The sequence below is a fragment of the Agelaius tricolor genome, unplaced genomic scaffold, assembly GCF_023055355.1.
Source record: "Agelaius tricolor isolate 1412-34295 unplaced genomic scaffold, bAgeTri1.0.p SCAF_10, whole genome shotgun sequence".
In the NCBI taxonomy this organism is placed as follows: Eukaryota; Metazoa; Chordata; class Aves; order Passeriformes; family Icteridae; genus Agelaius; species Agelaius tricolor.
The window spans coordinates 30,413,841-30,431,327 of record NW_027269270.1 but is presented as its reverse complement, the minus strand read 5'-3'; the positions used below and the strand labels follow the sequence as shown (position 1 = coordinate 30,431,327).

Here is a 17,487-nt window from a genome sequence, read left to right as displayed (position 1 = left end):
AACCCCCCACACAAAAGAAAGTTGTTCTCAGAGCCAGGCAAGCCTCAGAGGAGACACGTTCTCTCCTCAGTCCCATACCGCATCCCGTGATGACACCGCTACATCAGAGTGCACATGTTGAACACTGATAAAGGCTATCAGCTCAATCCACTTGGCACAGGTACAAGGCTCTATTGTCTGAAGTAAAATTCCACTTTGATAAAGCAGCTGGGGAAGTTTCTGAAGGGGAACTCTGGTTTAACCTGTTTTTGTCTCCAGGCAAAGCTATCCATTATTTAAAACTAAACTCTAATAGTCATGAAATAAAAGCAGTATTTCTAGTGGAAGGAAATTAATATCTTATTACGTGTCTGAAATTATGTTGGTTGGAATACAACTAAACTGAAATAAGCTTTAAAACACCATTTAAAATAAACAAAAAGCATAACAGAAGCCACTAAAATTTCCATACACCACCAATAAATAAGAAGGATGAGAAGAAAACCTATTACTTTGTGTCTTCCACCCCTGATAAACATGAACACATAAATGTTCTGCATTTCTGAAATGTGATGATAAAAAAGGCATCATCCTGCTGCCTCTGTTTCTAGGGCTTTTATTACAAAAAGGCTGAGTTTATATTCATATATTTTATCTTGCTTTGTTCTCCCTTCCCACCAGCTCCCAAACTCCTCTTAGATCTCTCCTCTGTATGCCTTTCTCATTTATTTCAGCTGGTCAAAACAAAAGGAATTTTTCAGTTTTGTTTTGTTCATTTGTTTGCAACAGAACCAATTGCTTCTAAGGTCCTAAATAATGCATTTTGCTCTGAATATCCTATGCCCACCCATATAACTCATACTGCCTTCAAAGCAGATTTCTGTTGGTATTTTTGGCTTCACCAGAACCACACAGAAGACACTCTTTTAATTGGAATTTTGTAATTAATTATGTTGATAACCCATTGAAAATCCCATTCAGCATGCTTTATTTCCAATGTACTTCCAACAACAACTTAAATACAGAAATTGTGCATTTGTCCACCAATGTGTAAAAATGCAGGCGTGTAATTAACTTTATTGAAACCAACCATGTCAAGGCTTTAACCAACACCACAAGCAAACATAACTAAAAACACATACTAAGGGTATATTGAAAATGTGTACCTACCTGTTAGGTTGTACTGGTATTGGAAGCAATTTTGATTAAGAATGCATGGCTTCATTTGTGAAACTTCCGGGCAGGGCTTTGAACTGACAGGAGACCTCAGCACTTGTCGGGTTCGGGTTTGCATAATATTGGGGTCACACACCTGGACAGAGAAGGGATGGACAGTACAGAGACCCCAGTAAATCACACAGACATCACTGACCTCAAAAAACCACACAGACACCACAGACCAGGGCTGTTCACGCACATCCATGGCCACATGGAGGTAGGATGCAATCCCACTCCTGTTCTAACAATACTTAAAAGCACATGAAAGAAAAGAAATGTGGTTCGAAGTTAAGAATCCAAACTCATCCTTTATCCACCCAGATTTGGCTATTTTAGCCCTGCTACACTATATTTTTCATGTTTTTTGATAAGGATCCTTGGGGACATTGGGACAAAGAGTGCACCACTTTGCTGTGCCCTGCTTTGCACCTCCTTCCAAGACTTCCAGTAAAAAGCCACAGTACTGAGTAACAGGACAGGATTTTTGTCACAATTAATGCATTTTTAAGTAGTATCTGATGTTACAGCAAAGCACTCATTTCAAAGAAGGACATTTGTAATTGCCTATCAGTTATGATGCTGACAAGATGAGGTGACTTTTCAGAGTATGTGATACCAAATACTGATGTTCAGCTGCCTATAAACCAGGATTTGCTTGTTTACATTTTCACAGGAATATGAACCAACTGAGGCAGGTTTTCATTGCTATTTGTGCATCACAGGCATGAAAACTGTTTGTTTTTAGCAGCCCATGATCCTCACTCTCACAGCACTGCAGCACAATCCAGTAACAGGAATAGGTGAGTGGAGGTAGTCACAGCAAACCTAATGGAAATAAATCCCTTATTAAAAGTATTCACCACCATTTATTGAACAAGATGACCCATTTAATTCCTAACAGTTTCTCATTAGGATTGTTCAGGAACAGCAAAGAAAACAAAACAAAAAACCCCAAAACAATGCACACAGAACCATATTTTCATAAATGCTTGGGGATTTAAAACATGATTTTTCTATGAAGTACTATAATTACAAAAAATAACTAACAGTTTAAAACCATGGGCTTATTACCATGCAACAAACAGCCTGCAAACACTGAACACTGCACGGGTGGAAGTGTGGATAATTCCTGTATTGTGAATATTAAAGGGAAATGTAATGGCCTTGCAGCATAAATCTGGATCTCAGGCTGCTGTAAACTGGATTAGCTGCACAGATGACAGCAAAACTGAAAATAATAAATATCAGAACAAATGGGAAAAAAAGTCTAGTCTGGTCTTAAAATACATTGTCAGGGCCTATTTCCTTATGTTTACACTACATGAAGGAAAATCCATTACATTTTTATTGCTGACACACACCTTGTCAAATCATTTTAAATGGTAATCTTATTTGAATCCCCTTGGTCAGCTAAAATACCCAATTGTTTCTAATTATCTGAAAATTTAACCTATGCTAAGTGTTTACCAATAGTTTACTGTCTTTTTCACAACTAATCTGATTGTTCATTCTCACAACTAACACTAATAACTTAAATGATTTGCCAATAAAGCAAAATGACTAAGGAAAAAAAATCAAAGCATGTATCTCAGCAGCTACTCCTAATTAATGTTTCTCTGAATTATGTTACCAAGGGAAAAAAAAAAAATCAATGGACGCTGTGACAGAAGCTGTCTGTGCCAGCTCAGAAAGACCAGCTTTTGCTCCCTTTAAAATAAGAACCTGCAGACAGAAAATATGCCTCATTTGTAGATAAGCAAATTCTTTTAATAAAATAGTATTTTCCCCCTGTCTAGCACAGCCCCCGTTGTGCTCCATTATAGGACATTGTTGCAGCCCAGTGCTGTAACAGAGCCCCAGAGCTTTCCTGGCTGGCAGGACCCTTTTCCCTCTCAGATATCCTCCTGGTAGGCAGCAGACCAGTCTAACAGGTCAAAATCTATCTGGTGTTTGCCAGGATCCAAACAAACAACTGGTTTACTGATGCTCTGAAGCCAGAATTCTCACTGTGCTGATGAGCCATGGGGCTCAGAAGCCAAAGCTGATGCAATAAGCCCCCCACTTTTACTAGTTTTGAATAATAAGGAATCTCTGTAGGAAAAGCATTCATTTAATCAAGCTGAGGACATGGGAAACATGCAAAAATTCAAAGTTGGCAAACTGTAACTAATATCCTGTAATATTATTTGTTGAATTTCTCTTAACGTCAATTGAGAAGTCAATTTAGTTTTATAATTGATTTTCTGCCCTTGCTCTTTCAAGTTAACCATGTCAAAAACTGAGCCAAATATATATGGAACTGAGTAAGCAGCAGGAGGGAATGACTTGCAAAGGAAAAGATGAAAGCTGGAATTTTCAAAGGAGCAAGAGGGAGCTGAGTATCCAGCTACCCTGAAATCTCAATGGGCTTGGGTGCACAGTTCTGCAGGACCCCTCCAAAAACCCAGGCTGGAAAAAAAAAATCAAATATTTATGGCATGGCAAAGGCTGGGGAATGGATTGGCAGACTCAACGTCATTAGCGGATGTGAACAGTGAAGTAAAGAAGAGGGATTGTTGCCAGTGGAGAGATGCTGAGGGTACTAACAAGCAATGCCAAGGGGCATGTCTAGTCCTGAATGTGGATCTTAGAAAATACTGAGAGCAAAACCAATCACCATCAATGGCAAATCACAGGCTTAGGAGGAGGACAGAAATGGCAGCCATCTATTTAGAGAAAAGGCAGCAAAAGAAAGAACTATTTCTTGAGTACCTAAAGTAACACATTACCATGGGATTAAGATTTAAGCGGGATAACAGGCTGATTCTGAATAGTCTCACAAATGAAGAAAATGACAAAACTAATTTCACTGCTCAAGTAATCTTCCATACAAAACAGAGAAGGTACCATTCAGGTACATGGATCAAGGCTGGGTCTGCCCAAGGGATCCAAGTTTCTAATCACAAGCATGTATGAATCTACAGTTTCTGGGGTTTTAAATAAATAAAGCCCACTGTGATTCAGCAATGTTTTACTGAGTATCTTCATTTACAACTGCTCTCTTCCTGCTGAGTGGATGCTACACTTCCAGAGACATTATTTTACTTTCTACTGCTCTATTAGTAACTAGTGCTTTCACTGATCACAGATGAAGCTTTTAAAATATTTTTTACATTAAGTGAACCATTACTCTTCTGCAAGGCTACTGCAACTGGTTTGTGCTCAGCATCAGCCAACATTTCCACAGTGGAAGCATAAGGAAAGGCAGGTGCCAACAACAGATGTGTTCAGGAGTGGGAGTTTGACTTGTATTTCTGAGATCATCTTTTATGCTCATGATACTTACTTTATGCCTGTGGTCATAAATCCCTTAACTCTCCCATAGCTGGGAGAATTTGGAATGTAACCATGGGATAGAAATGGGTGTAAGAGCAAATGTTCCCTATTCTGGGAAACTGAAACCCACTTCTGCCACCACCCAGACTAGGAATAAAGATCTATAGATCAAGGAAGGACAATGATTATGGGTGCCCACTGGCCATAAATAATAGGAGAGGAAACAAGTCCTATGAAATGGAGGCAGCTGTGGTGCACAGAGGTGGAAGGTCAGAGGCCTGGAGACCTTTATGTACCTTCAAGATGAGGTGCAAATCAGTTTGGCTGATAAGTTTTCCAGACTATGTTGCTTGTTCAGATTCTTTGTTGATGACTGTAAGCAATGGGGTTGGTAATTCTGCCATATGCGTCCTTTGGAACTGGTAACAGGAACAGAATTAATTTTTTGATGAAAATAATAATGGGGTGCCACCTCAGGGGGCACATCAATAGCCTACAGCAGTAGGATGTCATACACAGACAGTAGGTTTCTTTATGGGTATAACAGTACTGTTCCAGCCTACTTTATAGTATTAAACCTCACCATTTCCATTATTCTTTTCCATATAGTATGAAAAAGTTGAGCTAGAGCCACAGATCCACAGGTGAGATTATATAAACCACTACAGAAACAAAATATGCTGAAGCAATGAGAGGTCCATAAAATGTTAAGGCAGGAATAAATCAAGGTTTTTCTCAAAGGACTGTTTAGAAATTATAACAGCCACCTTAGTTCTATGGGGAAATTTCTGGCACTATCGACTACTGCATTTTAAAATATTTCTTTTAGCCAAAGCTATTTTTTCACTATGACCACTTGTCACTATTTAAAGCTAACATAAAAAGTGAGGGACAAAAACATACACAAAGGATGCACCCAGCCTTTGCTTCAGACAATCACAGAACTGACAAAGCACAGGAAGTTTGTTCTGGAAGAGAAGGGTATAAAATGAAATAAAGCTGCAAGGTTATGAAACTAAGTTCCAGTCTAAGAGCTGTTAACATATCACACATTAATATACACTATTAGACCCTCTTTGGCATGGAATTTAGGAGCTGTACATTGATCCAGGCTTTCATATGCATCATAATTGTACAGCACAGAGGCTGTAACCCATTACAGGGCCCTTTAAGCTGTTTAATTTATCAAGCAGCTTGTATAATGCATCCTGCACTATAAATAGCTGGCTGCATTATTCTTAACTGGCTATTCATAAGCAAACATACAACCTTAAAATAAGGTAAATGCAAAGGCAGCAACCGTATTTGACTATTTTTAACAGAGCAATGAACCATTACGTTGTTCATGCCAGTGTGGATGTTTTGTAACAATTTAACAAGCCATTTACAATAACACGAGCAGTCTTTTGAAATGAAAATGCATTTGCATAAATTTTCTTCCTCAGATGCATCCAGGTTCTGAAACCTTGCCTGCTTCCACACAGAATCATTACTTAAATCACTTTAAAAAAGTGATTGTTAACAAAGATTAATAAAAATAAAACAATGAATATAAAAAATGCAGCAGTTACCCACTTTTTTTGACAAAGACATACAAAAACATCCAAGTCACAGGTATGCAAAAGGAGCTGGGCATGTTCTTCCATAAAAGCCTTGACCAGCATAATCCTCCTGCTTGATTTGAATAAATTATCTCTTGGGCTAGAAAAACAGCTCTGTGCAAGCCTCACTCTTCAGTTCAGCCTTCACACTGCAGTTCCTCTGCCAAACGTACGTGCCAAACCCAGAGAGGTTGGGGAGTTTCCTCTGGAGATATCCAAAAGCTGTTTGAGAACACAATTCTCAGGAATGTGTTCTGGGAATCCTGCTTGAAAAGAAAGGACCAGATGACCTCCAGTGGTCCCTTCCAACCTTGCCTATTCTGTGTTCAGGCACCAGTTGTGATGGAGACTTTCGTAATCCACACAGTGACTCCTGGCACCTACAGGAGCCCACAATTTCCCTTCCAGTTGGCATTTCCAAACTGTAACAACTCCAGCTTGCATCGACAAGGGAAGTCACTGCAGAGCTGGGAGCTCTGTGTATCGCTTGGTGACACTTTTAATCCGGTCAGTTGTGGGTGCCCCACTCCCCCCGTGGATTCCAGGGAATAATAACTCAATTGTCGCGAGTCCCGAGCGCGGCACATCGCCATCGATCCACGAGGAAAACGCTCGCTGAAATGGAGACAGCTGCTCTCACTCACCACACACGCAACCTCCTATAATTAACTAATTTCAGACCTCTTGGAATTAGCTGCTAGAAATGCCAACAGCTGAGGCAAGCAAGGAGGCCACTCCAATCCACACCGGGGGCTGCGACAGCCATCCGCCGACAGAGAGCTAACGAAATAGATTTGAGGTAATTATTTCAGGGACTTGTAGCACCACTCGCATATTAACTCTTTTTAAGAATGCTTTGATGAATTCAATTGAAGTCAATTAATTACATTTCCAAGTCAGATGAATACAAAGTCGAGACGCCACAGGAAGCGTGTGTTATTCCATCACTGAATATGTAACAGAGATGACAGGATTTCAGTTCCCAGATTGTTTAGCTGGGTCTTTGAGCAATCAAGTGATGATGTCTGACTGAACAGGCTATTGTCCCTGGAACAAATATGAAATCTCTTAAGCAAAATGCAAGTCAACCTAATTTCCTTGTGGGTTTTTGTTGGTTTTTCTTTTCCTTGTTATTTTTGGCTTTTTTGTTGTTATTTTTTAACTAGCAAGCTTCAAACTGTTATGTTAAATGACTTTAAAGCTTGATATTTAAGTCACTTGGATGTTACTTAGTGACAAAGAACAGAACATTATAAGCCAAAAAAATAGTCTTCAACCACAGGGAAAACCATTTTGAATGGTTTTAATCTCTCAATAGAAAAAGTGAGAATAATAGGGAAGATTTAATTCAGTTACTATGCAATTCTTGGATCCAGTAGAGAGACAAAACCTCAAAGCAACCTTGAGGCATTGTATTTCTGACAGCTTCACTTCTGACCATTAGATGAAACATTAAAATTTACCTTTGTGTTGCAGTGTTAAATAGTACCATAATCAAGATGCAAAATACGTAATTCAGTTGAAAAACACACATAAAAGAATTGTGGGAGCATCTGAAATTATAAAAGACCACAAAAGTGTTTAAAAGCAAAAGGGAAATGCAGCCAAAAAAGGTTGAACAAATACAATCTTTTAGCAGAAAAAAGTATTGAAGAAAATACTTTCTATTGACAAAGCAGTCGCCACCTTTATGACTCATTGATTTCAACACGATTCAAGATCATTTACCATCCTGAAAGTGGAAAACTCACATGGGAAGAATATTGCTACAAGATAAAACCAAGTAATACCCTAGAAAGTATCCAGAGTACAATGACATATTGACAAAGGTACAATGGATAATCTAAAAGGCCTTTTTATATTCAGCTGATAAGAGTTAGTTATTCTGCTATCAGGATGAATTTATTATCAACACTGTAAAACATGAGCAGAACACCAAAGCGACTGGAAAAGAATTTTCACCTCACCAAAATCTTAGGTAAATATCTCAAATCAAAAAGCTCCTCAGGCAAAGATGAGGCTGAAATTGTGATAGTTCATTTTTTATAAACTAGAATTTGTCAAGTTTCATAAATCCTCTTTATCTCCAGCAAGCCAAACATGACCAGAGCTACAGGAAGACTTCCTGGAAAGGTCTTTGGCAGCTGCCCCTTGAGTGCTATGACTAAAAGAGAGCCAACTATTGTGGTATGAAATGTAAATGTGCTTGAAATAGAGCAGCCAGGATAAACAGTTTTGTTTTTTCATTACAATACAATGTGATCTTCCAAATTTTCATTATAATATGATGTGATCTTCCAAATTTTTTGAAATTTTTGAGTCCCTCGACTCATAGTTGTCCTAATTGATCACCTTTCCTGGTGGCTCAGGAGATGGAAGGTTCATTAATCACCCTGGTGCTGGCAGTGCCTCACTCCAGCCACCACGATTCCCTCAATCCCTGCCCCACAGCCACCAAAGGCACACCAGTGGCACAGCACAGTCATTCTGCACTGACAGTAAGCCCAGCACTCGCCTTGGAGATGTGGAGCATGTGCAGCCTGAGAGGGACTGTGCTGTGTGGTTCTCTCTCAAAACCCACCACAAACAGCCAGAGTAGCTGTAAAAGGGAGACAGCACTGCAGTAAACTCATCAAAGGGAGGGTTTTATTTGCCCATAAAACTTCAAGCTGTTTATTTTCTTGTATCTGGACACAACTATGGGAACACATGCTCCATCAGCACACAGTCATCTCAGTTTCACAACAAAGCATTGCAGAACAGCTTGTGAAAACATATTGTTCAGTTAATTGCATTGGCATGCAGATGCCCTCACATTTATGAATTAACATCCACCATGGCAAAGGGATGTACAAGGAGACACAGGGACTGTGGCATGGGGCCCTGTGCCTGCCAAGAGATGTGCTGCCTGATGGAATGCAGCCCACGAGCTCTGGGCTTCCCTTTCCTGCTTCTGCGGGCTATGGAGGCTCCACTATTGCCAAAAAAAGGAGCCTTCAGGCAAAAAGCCTGTGTGTCTTAAGGATATGAGGGTGCTTAAAGCTTCAAGCAGTCCTTCATAACCAACTGACTGCCACCAAGGCACCTGAGAGACCCCCAAGAGCCTCAGGGATATCTGCATCAGTTCACTGCGTGTGAAAATGAAGAAAATCCATGCCTGGAAAAGTCAATGGCAAAGAAACAGCCCAACCACAGTGGGACTCTGAAAGGTATCCAAGCATTTGTATGGGTTGCAAGAGTGTTATACTTCATCAAAGCCATGCTGCTCAGGAGGAGGTGAACGCAGGATATGAAACACAAGATTTTATTTGACATGTTCTTACCGAGTATATTGATATGCTACACAAAATATTATGGAAGGAAATTACCTGTGTCAGCACTGGTATAAATACCTGTCCAATAACCACTCAACTTTTGGTAATGGCCCTGTTAACATGGGGGCAATGAATATGTGTTTGTCACTTAAATATATCAAGCAAGTCTATTAAAAAAACCCTCTGAGATTAAACCTGGCACCTATTTCAACACTGATCAGGGAGAAACAATAGATCTGAAGTCATGTGGTTTGAGGCCAGAGGCTTTTCATAACACAGAATTTGCAACTTCTTTCCATCTTGCACACTTAGGAAAACACAGAGCACTTTGCAGTGGCTTGAATTCCCTGCATAATTCACAAAGTTTTGAGTATTTCATGACATGACAAATTGTTCAGGCACCTTGCTGTCATACCCTTCTGCTGCTGTTGCCTCAAATCTTCCCCCAAGTGTTTGAGGAGGAGGAAACACTGGACAGAAATAGTGTTTGTTGGGAGGGGAGAGCTGTCATTCCTTGAGGACTAGGACCTGTCCAGAGGAGTGTCACCCCCAGGTTTTACCAGCAGGTTGTTATGGCAGTCATGCACCACTGACAGAGGTCTCCCCTGCAAACACTTCCTAAGGCATTCAGCTCTTAGTGCAGCTGGAATACTGTCCCTTCACCCACTCTGCTTGTGTGGGCCCTCTCCCATAGCACACCAAGGGGAAGGATGTGTTGAATCAACTGTCACAGTAATAACTATGTGTTTCACTAACCAACTTTCTATAGCTCTGTCTCTGTAGAGACATAAATATCTCCAGATTCAACCATGCTGGCAGGATCCATTAAGCCTGACATCCCTCAGAAAATAATTTACTTTCCTAGAAAATAACTAGGCCATGAAATAGTTGAAGGAGAAGCAAAGACTGCTGTGTGAGGAACACTGCCAGGGACACGGGCAGGAGAGCCTACCTGTGGACACGGGCTCCACTGTCCCCAGTCAGACACTGCACACTCACTGGGACAGTACAAGGTACACTTCTGCACTGCCTCTGGGACCTCAGCCTGACTGCACAGAGCGCTGGGCACAGTCTCCACTCCGTGGTCCTCAGCCGTGCTCACACACCTACACAGAAAGCACACATTTTAATTAGAGTATCACAGGCACAATGGGTATCAACAAGTTTTCTCAACTCCATACAGGACATAGACATGACAACAGCTACAAGCAGCATGGCTGGTCAAAAAATAAAACTAATATGTTAATGCAAATGGAAATCAGCTACGTGCATAACATGCTTTTGTTACTTCATACAGAGGGATTTTAACTTTGATCGGCTGACAAAGGAACAAACAGAAAGTGACAACCAGCGAGAACAAATCTTAGTGCTCCTGCTAGTAACATCTGAACATTTGGAAAGAACTCAGCATTTCCCCATGCCTGGGGAATGAATATTCAGTAATAATGAATGCCACTCTGGTGCATGCAGTGCTATTACTTGGGGAAAATGTTAGCAAATCAAAATATGGAGGCTTTGCACCTCAGAGAGCTTTATGTATACATGGCATTTAGGTTGAAGAATACTAATTTAAATATCATGCCGTGTTCCTGAAAAACCAAGGCTGAATCTCTGAAATGCTTTTCCTGTAAACCATGGCACATAAACACATGTTTCTTTTCATTTGCAATACACTGGACTCAGCAACACACTCACTGTCAGATGGCCAGATATTGCAGCTTTATGCAAGAACATACCAGCTCTTTTTTATCTGGAATACCTGAGCTTTTGTCTTCACGCACCTGACTTCCCTCGTTTGTATTCCTTCTCCACAGTGGAGGGAATTTTGTTCACTGCTGATTTTGCATGGAGACCATGGTCCTACTTCCCAGGAATACTGATTGCACTCACTGTAGCATGGGACTGTCTCGTGTACCTGACAGGAGAAAGAACCAAACTCTTCAGCTGAACTGTCCAGGTTAGCGTGTCTGCAGAACACACCCACAAAAAAGCACACTGAAAAGTATCCTGGCTTACACTCCCAGTGCTAAGGCTGCTGTAATGGCTTTCAGTTCATTTATTCATTATTGACTTGCCAAGGGATTTTTAAGTATATAATGAACAGCAGTATGCATGCAGCATCTTCGGAAGCAGGATAAATAACAGCTATTTCCTGCAGCCAGAAGAGGAACTCCATTACAATTTCATTTGCTCTGCCTGCTCTCAGGATAATCTATCACATGTCATTCACCAAGATCGTATGTACCACATCCTTTTGTGTTTCAGCAGGTACAAACTTAAAATCAGCACTCATTTACCTTTGCTTCTAATGCATTCTTATAAGCCATTTACCATAAAAGAATGAAATTTCATGCCTCCTACAAATTTCATTTTTATACACAAAAATGGTAAACGCTTTTTTGCCTGCAAGTGACTTATCTCTAACATATCTCCTAATCAAACACGACAGCGTGTTCACCTGAACTATGGTATCTACATAGGGAGAAAAATACAGCCAAAAGCTTGATAAAAGGTGCCAGATATTCAGGTTGTTAAAAGCAGCACACTGAGATATAGCACTTCAGCAGATTTTTAGGTTTAAATAAATGAATGCATCAACATTTCTATTACAGTGATGAATAAAAGTTATTTATTTTGAATCTGGTTTGTCTGCAGAAGCTGATTTGAAGATACAGTATTCCCTGTTGCTTTGCATGAAGCATAATGTGCTACCCTGGAAAAATACAACACACCTAAAATTTCTTCTTCCACATACCAAAACCTCCTCAGCCTTGCTGCTGTGAAGCCATTTCATTCTCACCCGTAGAATAATTATAAATCAATAGCCTGCCTCCCATCTACCCCCCAAAAAGATTCAGACACATGTTTAATAATTTACAGCTTCATTTTAAAATAGCAGATTATGACTAGACATGTTGCAACCACAAGAAAAAAGAAATCCTCTTTGTAACCTTTTGGAGACAAAAAAATTGAGATACCAGTCAGAAAACAAAACTGGTGGCCCATCAGAAAATTGCCTTCATTTCAAATGGAAGAAAGACAACTTGAAAAGGAAAACTCCTTCAAAACAGAAAATGTCCAAAACTAATTTTAACTGTGGGTCTGTCTGTATGTTGTGCATAGGTTTAGCAGAGAAGGAAAAATAACAGATGATGAAAAGTGGAAAATATGTAAAGGTAAAAACACAGGAAAGAGGGAAATCAAAGTTTGAAGGGGTGAGGGCAAGGACAATATTAACCAGTAAGAGAATCACATTTCACACAGAGGAGGGGAAAAGGAAGGGAACAAAAGGGGCACATTATTGTTAAGCACATATTATTAGGCATATTATTAAGCACAAATTACAAACCTGGATGTGGCTTTGAGCAACCTGAACTAGCAGAGGGTGTCCCTGCCCATGATGGGGGAGCTGCAAAGGAGATGATCTTTAAGGTCCATTTGAACTGAAGCCACTCTCTGGTTCTATGTGGACTGTGCACCAAGGCACTGGCACCTGGCCCAGCTCCAGAGTGTACAGGTGTCTGTGCATTGTACAAAGTGCACTCAGAGCTGAGCTTCCCACACTGAGCAAGCAGCACCACAAGCAGTGCTAATTAGCTGAGCAGCCAGGCTCGTTATCATTAACTGGTGTACATGGGAACACAGAAAAGCAGCACTCACCAAGCCTGGGCTCAGCAGCAGCCAGCAGGGAGCCCATGGATGCTGGGGCTCAGCTGAAGCCACCATCCTGCCCCACCAGCCTGTCACCTCCAGGGACTCCTGCAGCCACATCCCTGCACGTGCCAGGGACAACAGCAATCCCTCTTCAGGCACTGCAAAGCCTTTGTGTTCCCCACAGACATCCATCCAGGAGATGGATGTAGAGTCAGGGAGTATTTATTAGTTTCCCTGCTCCACAGGGGGAAGGAAAAACTACAGCCTGCCTATGTTGCCTGATAAAACACCCTGTCATCCACAGGAGACGATTAGTGAGGGAAACAGGTGCTTGAGGCATGATCAGTTTTTTCCTCATCACAGAGGGAATGAGCAAAGAGCAAAGCTTGGACGAAACTGGCTGCCAGGGGCCAGACCAGTGAGAAGGTGCCTCACAGGGCAGTGTCAAGAATGGTAAAACTTAATAAGTAGGTTCTATTAAGAGCTGGGTGGCTTGTTCCTGCTTTTACACTTCTGGAGAGGAGGCTGAATTTGGGAGCAGGCAGGAGGTGCTGCCTCCCTCCCTCCCAGCCTCCACAGGCACAGCGGGGCAGCCAGGGCAGTCCAGCACAAACAGCAGCTTTGGGGATTTAAGATTCTTTTCCTTGCTTTATTAAATAACCCTTCCTCAGGCTTAGAGGATACCACTGTGAACCTGCAGGTTCTCAGCACTCACCCTGCTACCTGAAGCCAGGGTGAGGCCAAGAGCTTGGGAATCCCATCTCGTGGTCTCAGTGACCTCTGATTGCTCCCCTTAACATCTGTTAAACCTCAGACCCCTCCTAACCAGCAAAACCCACCTGTGGACAGCAGCAAAGGCTTAACATCAGGCATTTACCATAAATGGGTTTTAGTGGTCAATACCTCCTGTGGCATTACGTGCTATGGTAACTGTGTAGGAAAACCAGACGGAGTTGGGCAGGCATGGGATGCCACATGAACTAAAATCAGTCTGAGGATCCTGTGAGCCAAAACAGAAATCCCACAGGCACTGACACAAATACACATAATGTGAAGTGATACCTCAAATGTGCTCTTTAAAGAGCAGGGAGGATCACAATAACAAAGCCATTAATAGAGCACTTCTAGCCTGCTGTCTGATTGTGTCAAACACGTTCGATTATGTGTGAAGTGCCATCAGCTCTCTTCCTCCGACAGACAGACAGACAGACAGACAGACAGACAGACAGACATCCCACTTTGTGCTGGAGGAGGGAGGGGACACAGCACTGCCTGCTTGTCCCTGGGGTACCTCAGATCCCCAGTGATCTGCTGCTGACCTGTGCAGTATTTCCTCTTCGGTCAGGATCCCCAGCTTCCACTCACCACTGAAAACCTGAATTATAGCTGTCACAAATAACCTGTTTTCCTAAGTTATTGTGCTGACACCACAGCACACTGTTGCTGTGAACAAGCTCTCTGCTCTGCCCTGTGTCAATGCTGAGCAATGCCATCTCTGGCAGCACCTCTGGGACACTGGGGAGATGTAAATAACCACCTGCATCACCAGGAGGGACAGATTTCTTCAGAACAAGTTACAACAGGCACCCGTGGATGCCATTAAGCTCCTAAGTGGGAGTCTCAAGGAGATGCAAAATTTCCACAGGTGGAACTCAGTGGGAATGAGTTCAGGAAGCTGTGAATACAATTTGTAACTCCATCTTTGAATTTAAAAACCACAGTGATGTGGCATGTGGTTCTTTCCTCCACAGGAGAATGTTTTCCTCCTATTTTCTCTCCTGGCTTGCCATAATTTGTTTTCAATCACCTCCAATTCCTCCTTTTTATTTTTTTTTTTAATATGGAAAAAACCTACAGCAAACCTTGAAGCCTTCCATTTCTGTTTTTGCTAGGAGCTGTGCTACTTAAGAGGGTCAAACAGACATGCTCTTGATTTTTCATTTTCAAAGAGTTTTGACTAAGCATTGCTGTTTCTGTGGGTCCCACAAAACAGAGGACCCTAAGTTCACTTCTCACCTCCTGAGTCTATGGGAACACCCCTGTCCTGACTCTGAACAGGGGCTGGGATGGGATGTGGTGTCCTCACTCCTCACCAACCCAGGAACCCAAAACACCCAGCACTGGAGGGGGTTGGGATGTGCTCCCATGGATCCCTGGCTGTTACAGAGTGCATCCAACCTTCAAATTACACATGGTCTCCTGGCCCCCATCAAGTTTGCCATCCACTAAGTCTGCTGCAGATACAGAAGTCCCTTGTAAAGCTGTGACACTTCTCTTCCCAAGCACAAAGACAACAGTTCCTTTGAAAATAATCTGCTTAATGCTCACCCTTCTCCAAGCTTATGCAAACCTGCTATGACAGTGCATTTACAAACCCCTTCACACTGAGCCCCTGTATGGAACTGCAGTGCCACAATCCATGTCCTGAAGGACAAAAATAAAATGAATTCCATGCAATAGGCACAGGAACCCATTGTTCTGCATGGAGGGAGAAAGATGCTGGAAGCTGCAGACACTTGACCTGCGAGGAGCTGCAGAGATCAGCACCCAGGGCAACCAGCCTGGCTTCATCCCTCACTGCCTCAAGAAATAAACACAGCCTTCTGGCATTTTAGCAAATTAACTGCTTTCCTCAATTTTGATTCATATTTACCTGCTGGGTTTTGGGCTCAATGAACCAAGGGCTGTAGTGATGACTGTCTGAAGCCAAGGGGAGTTTTGCTGCTGCCTTTGACTGGATCACTGTATTCCTCTTTGTTAGTGGGAATTAACCTGGAACACTGCTCTAACACCTGAGTCCCAAAATCAAGTTGATGGGCACAGTTCTCAATAAATTAAAGGGAAGAAGGACAAAAGCTACCTTTTAAGAGACAGACTGCTAAAGCTTACCCTAGTAAAGAACCCAGTTCCCATTCACTCCAACGCAAATCCTGAGCCCTTGCTAAAGCATTATTGATGTAGACAGTTACTTCAACAAGATATTCAAGTATTCATCTATTTATTTTCTCTTTTAATAGCTGATACTTGCATTTTAATGAAAAATCCAAATATCTAACCACCCAAGAGCTTTGGTGTGATTTATATTGTTCTCTAACTTACTTATTTAAATGTAGGCTTGCAAAGGACTTATAGAAATAAATGCACTCCCTCAAATGATGTTATTCATTAAAAGAAATTCATACCTATACTTCAGGTAGCCTGTCTGATGAGCACCTGCAGAATAAACTAGAATGAGGTTCAACACTTCTGAAAATCATAGTGACTTCATATTTCAGTGAACATCAAGATTTATTGTCCCTCAAGGTAAATATTGACTCTGGTTTTCCCTCAGTCGATATTTTAGCTTTCATGACAGTAAATCTTGGTGTTCACTCCAACTAAGTCAATATCTGCTTATTATATTAGAACAACCAAACTGATCACTGTAGCAGTTGCCTGAGACCCTGAGGACTACCTCTGTGCTATTCATTTCTAATACAAATGGGCTAAATTCATTGCTAACATAAGTTCATTTCACATGGCTGCCCTTACATGAAGGTTACATTAGACCTAATACATTGAAACAGTCAGAACCAAAGAAATAACAACCCATTTTCCAACTATGGAGACCACCATGAGTAACAGTAAAGGCAGATAAGGTAACATAAAGCAAAGAGAGCCTGCTCTGGTTTGCAAAGACACTTGCTGGTAAAGGCTAAAACCACTGCTACTGACACTGGACAGCAATTTGCTCACTTGTAACACTTTTTGCATAACCACTTGTATGTTCCGTGCATATCCAGGCTGCAAGAGGAGGCAGCAGTGGGATGTTCTCCTCCTCTTAGAGCTTATGGCCACCAGCTGGTGGCATGTGGGCCACAGCCAGCACTTCTCTTGCAACCTCCCTAACACAAATGGATCCACAGTATGGTGGAAATACATCTGAAAAAATGTCAATTCATTGTAATAATCTACAAGCTTGACTTCTATGTTGACTCCATCTCGTTCATCCAAATCTTTTCTTTGGTTGAAAGATGTCCATATATTAACTGAATAACTTTTATAATGTTCCAATGCTGCTTTCACATTCTGTTTAATAGCAACCAGATAATTTCTAACAATGAATTTCTTTTATTTAGTTCTTTAAAACTGAATTAAAAATTGAATACTTGCTTTGTTAATTACTTAACTGCGTGCTTGATTTGGCAGATCTAAGCATGCACTTAAAAGCTTTACTGAATTAACTGTGTATCTGAAGGACCAGCACTTGCACATTAACAAACACTACATCACAGAGATTATCTCATTAAAATTTCAACATTAAATAGTTCTCTTTAAAATAAAATTGATTTTATTTCATGCTGGTTTATATATTGATCACAATTGCCAGAAATATGCTAACCACTCACCAGTATTAAACCTGGTTG

At 41.3% G+C, this 17,487-nt stretch overlaps 1 protein-coding gene across 4 annotated transcripts in view; it reads right to left on the bottom strand.

Moving 5' to 3' along the window:
* THSD7B (thrombospondin type 1 domain containing 7B) overlaps positions 1–17,487 on the bottom strand; it is a 299,320-nt gene that overhangs the window by 21,814 nt on the left and 260,019 nt on the right. For all 4 annotated transcript variants that reach the window (XM_071435444.1, XM_071435447.1, XM_071435445.1 and 1 more), the window contains exons 17-19: positions 11,209–11,342; positions 10,380–10,533; positions 1,150–1,291 (exon numbers count right to left, since the gene is read on the bottom strand). In XM_071435444.1, the coding sequence (XP_071291545.1) occupies positions 1,150–1,291; positions 10,380–10,533; positions 11,209–11,342 (430 nt within the window). The remainder of the gene's footprint in view (positions 1–1,149; positions 1,292–10,379; positions 10,534–11,208; positions 11,343–17,487) is intronic.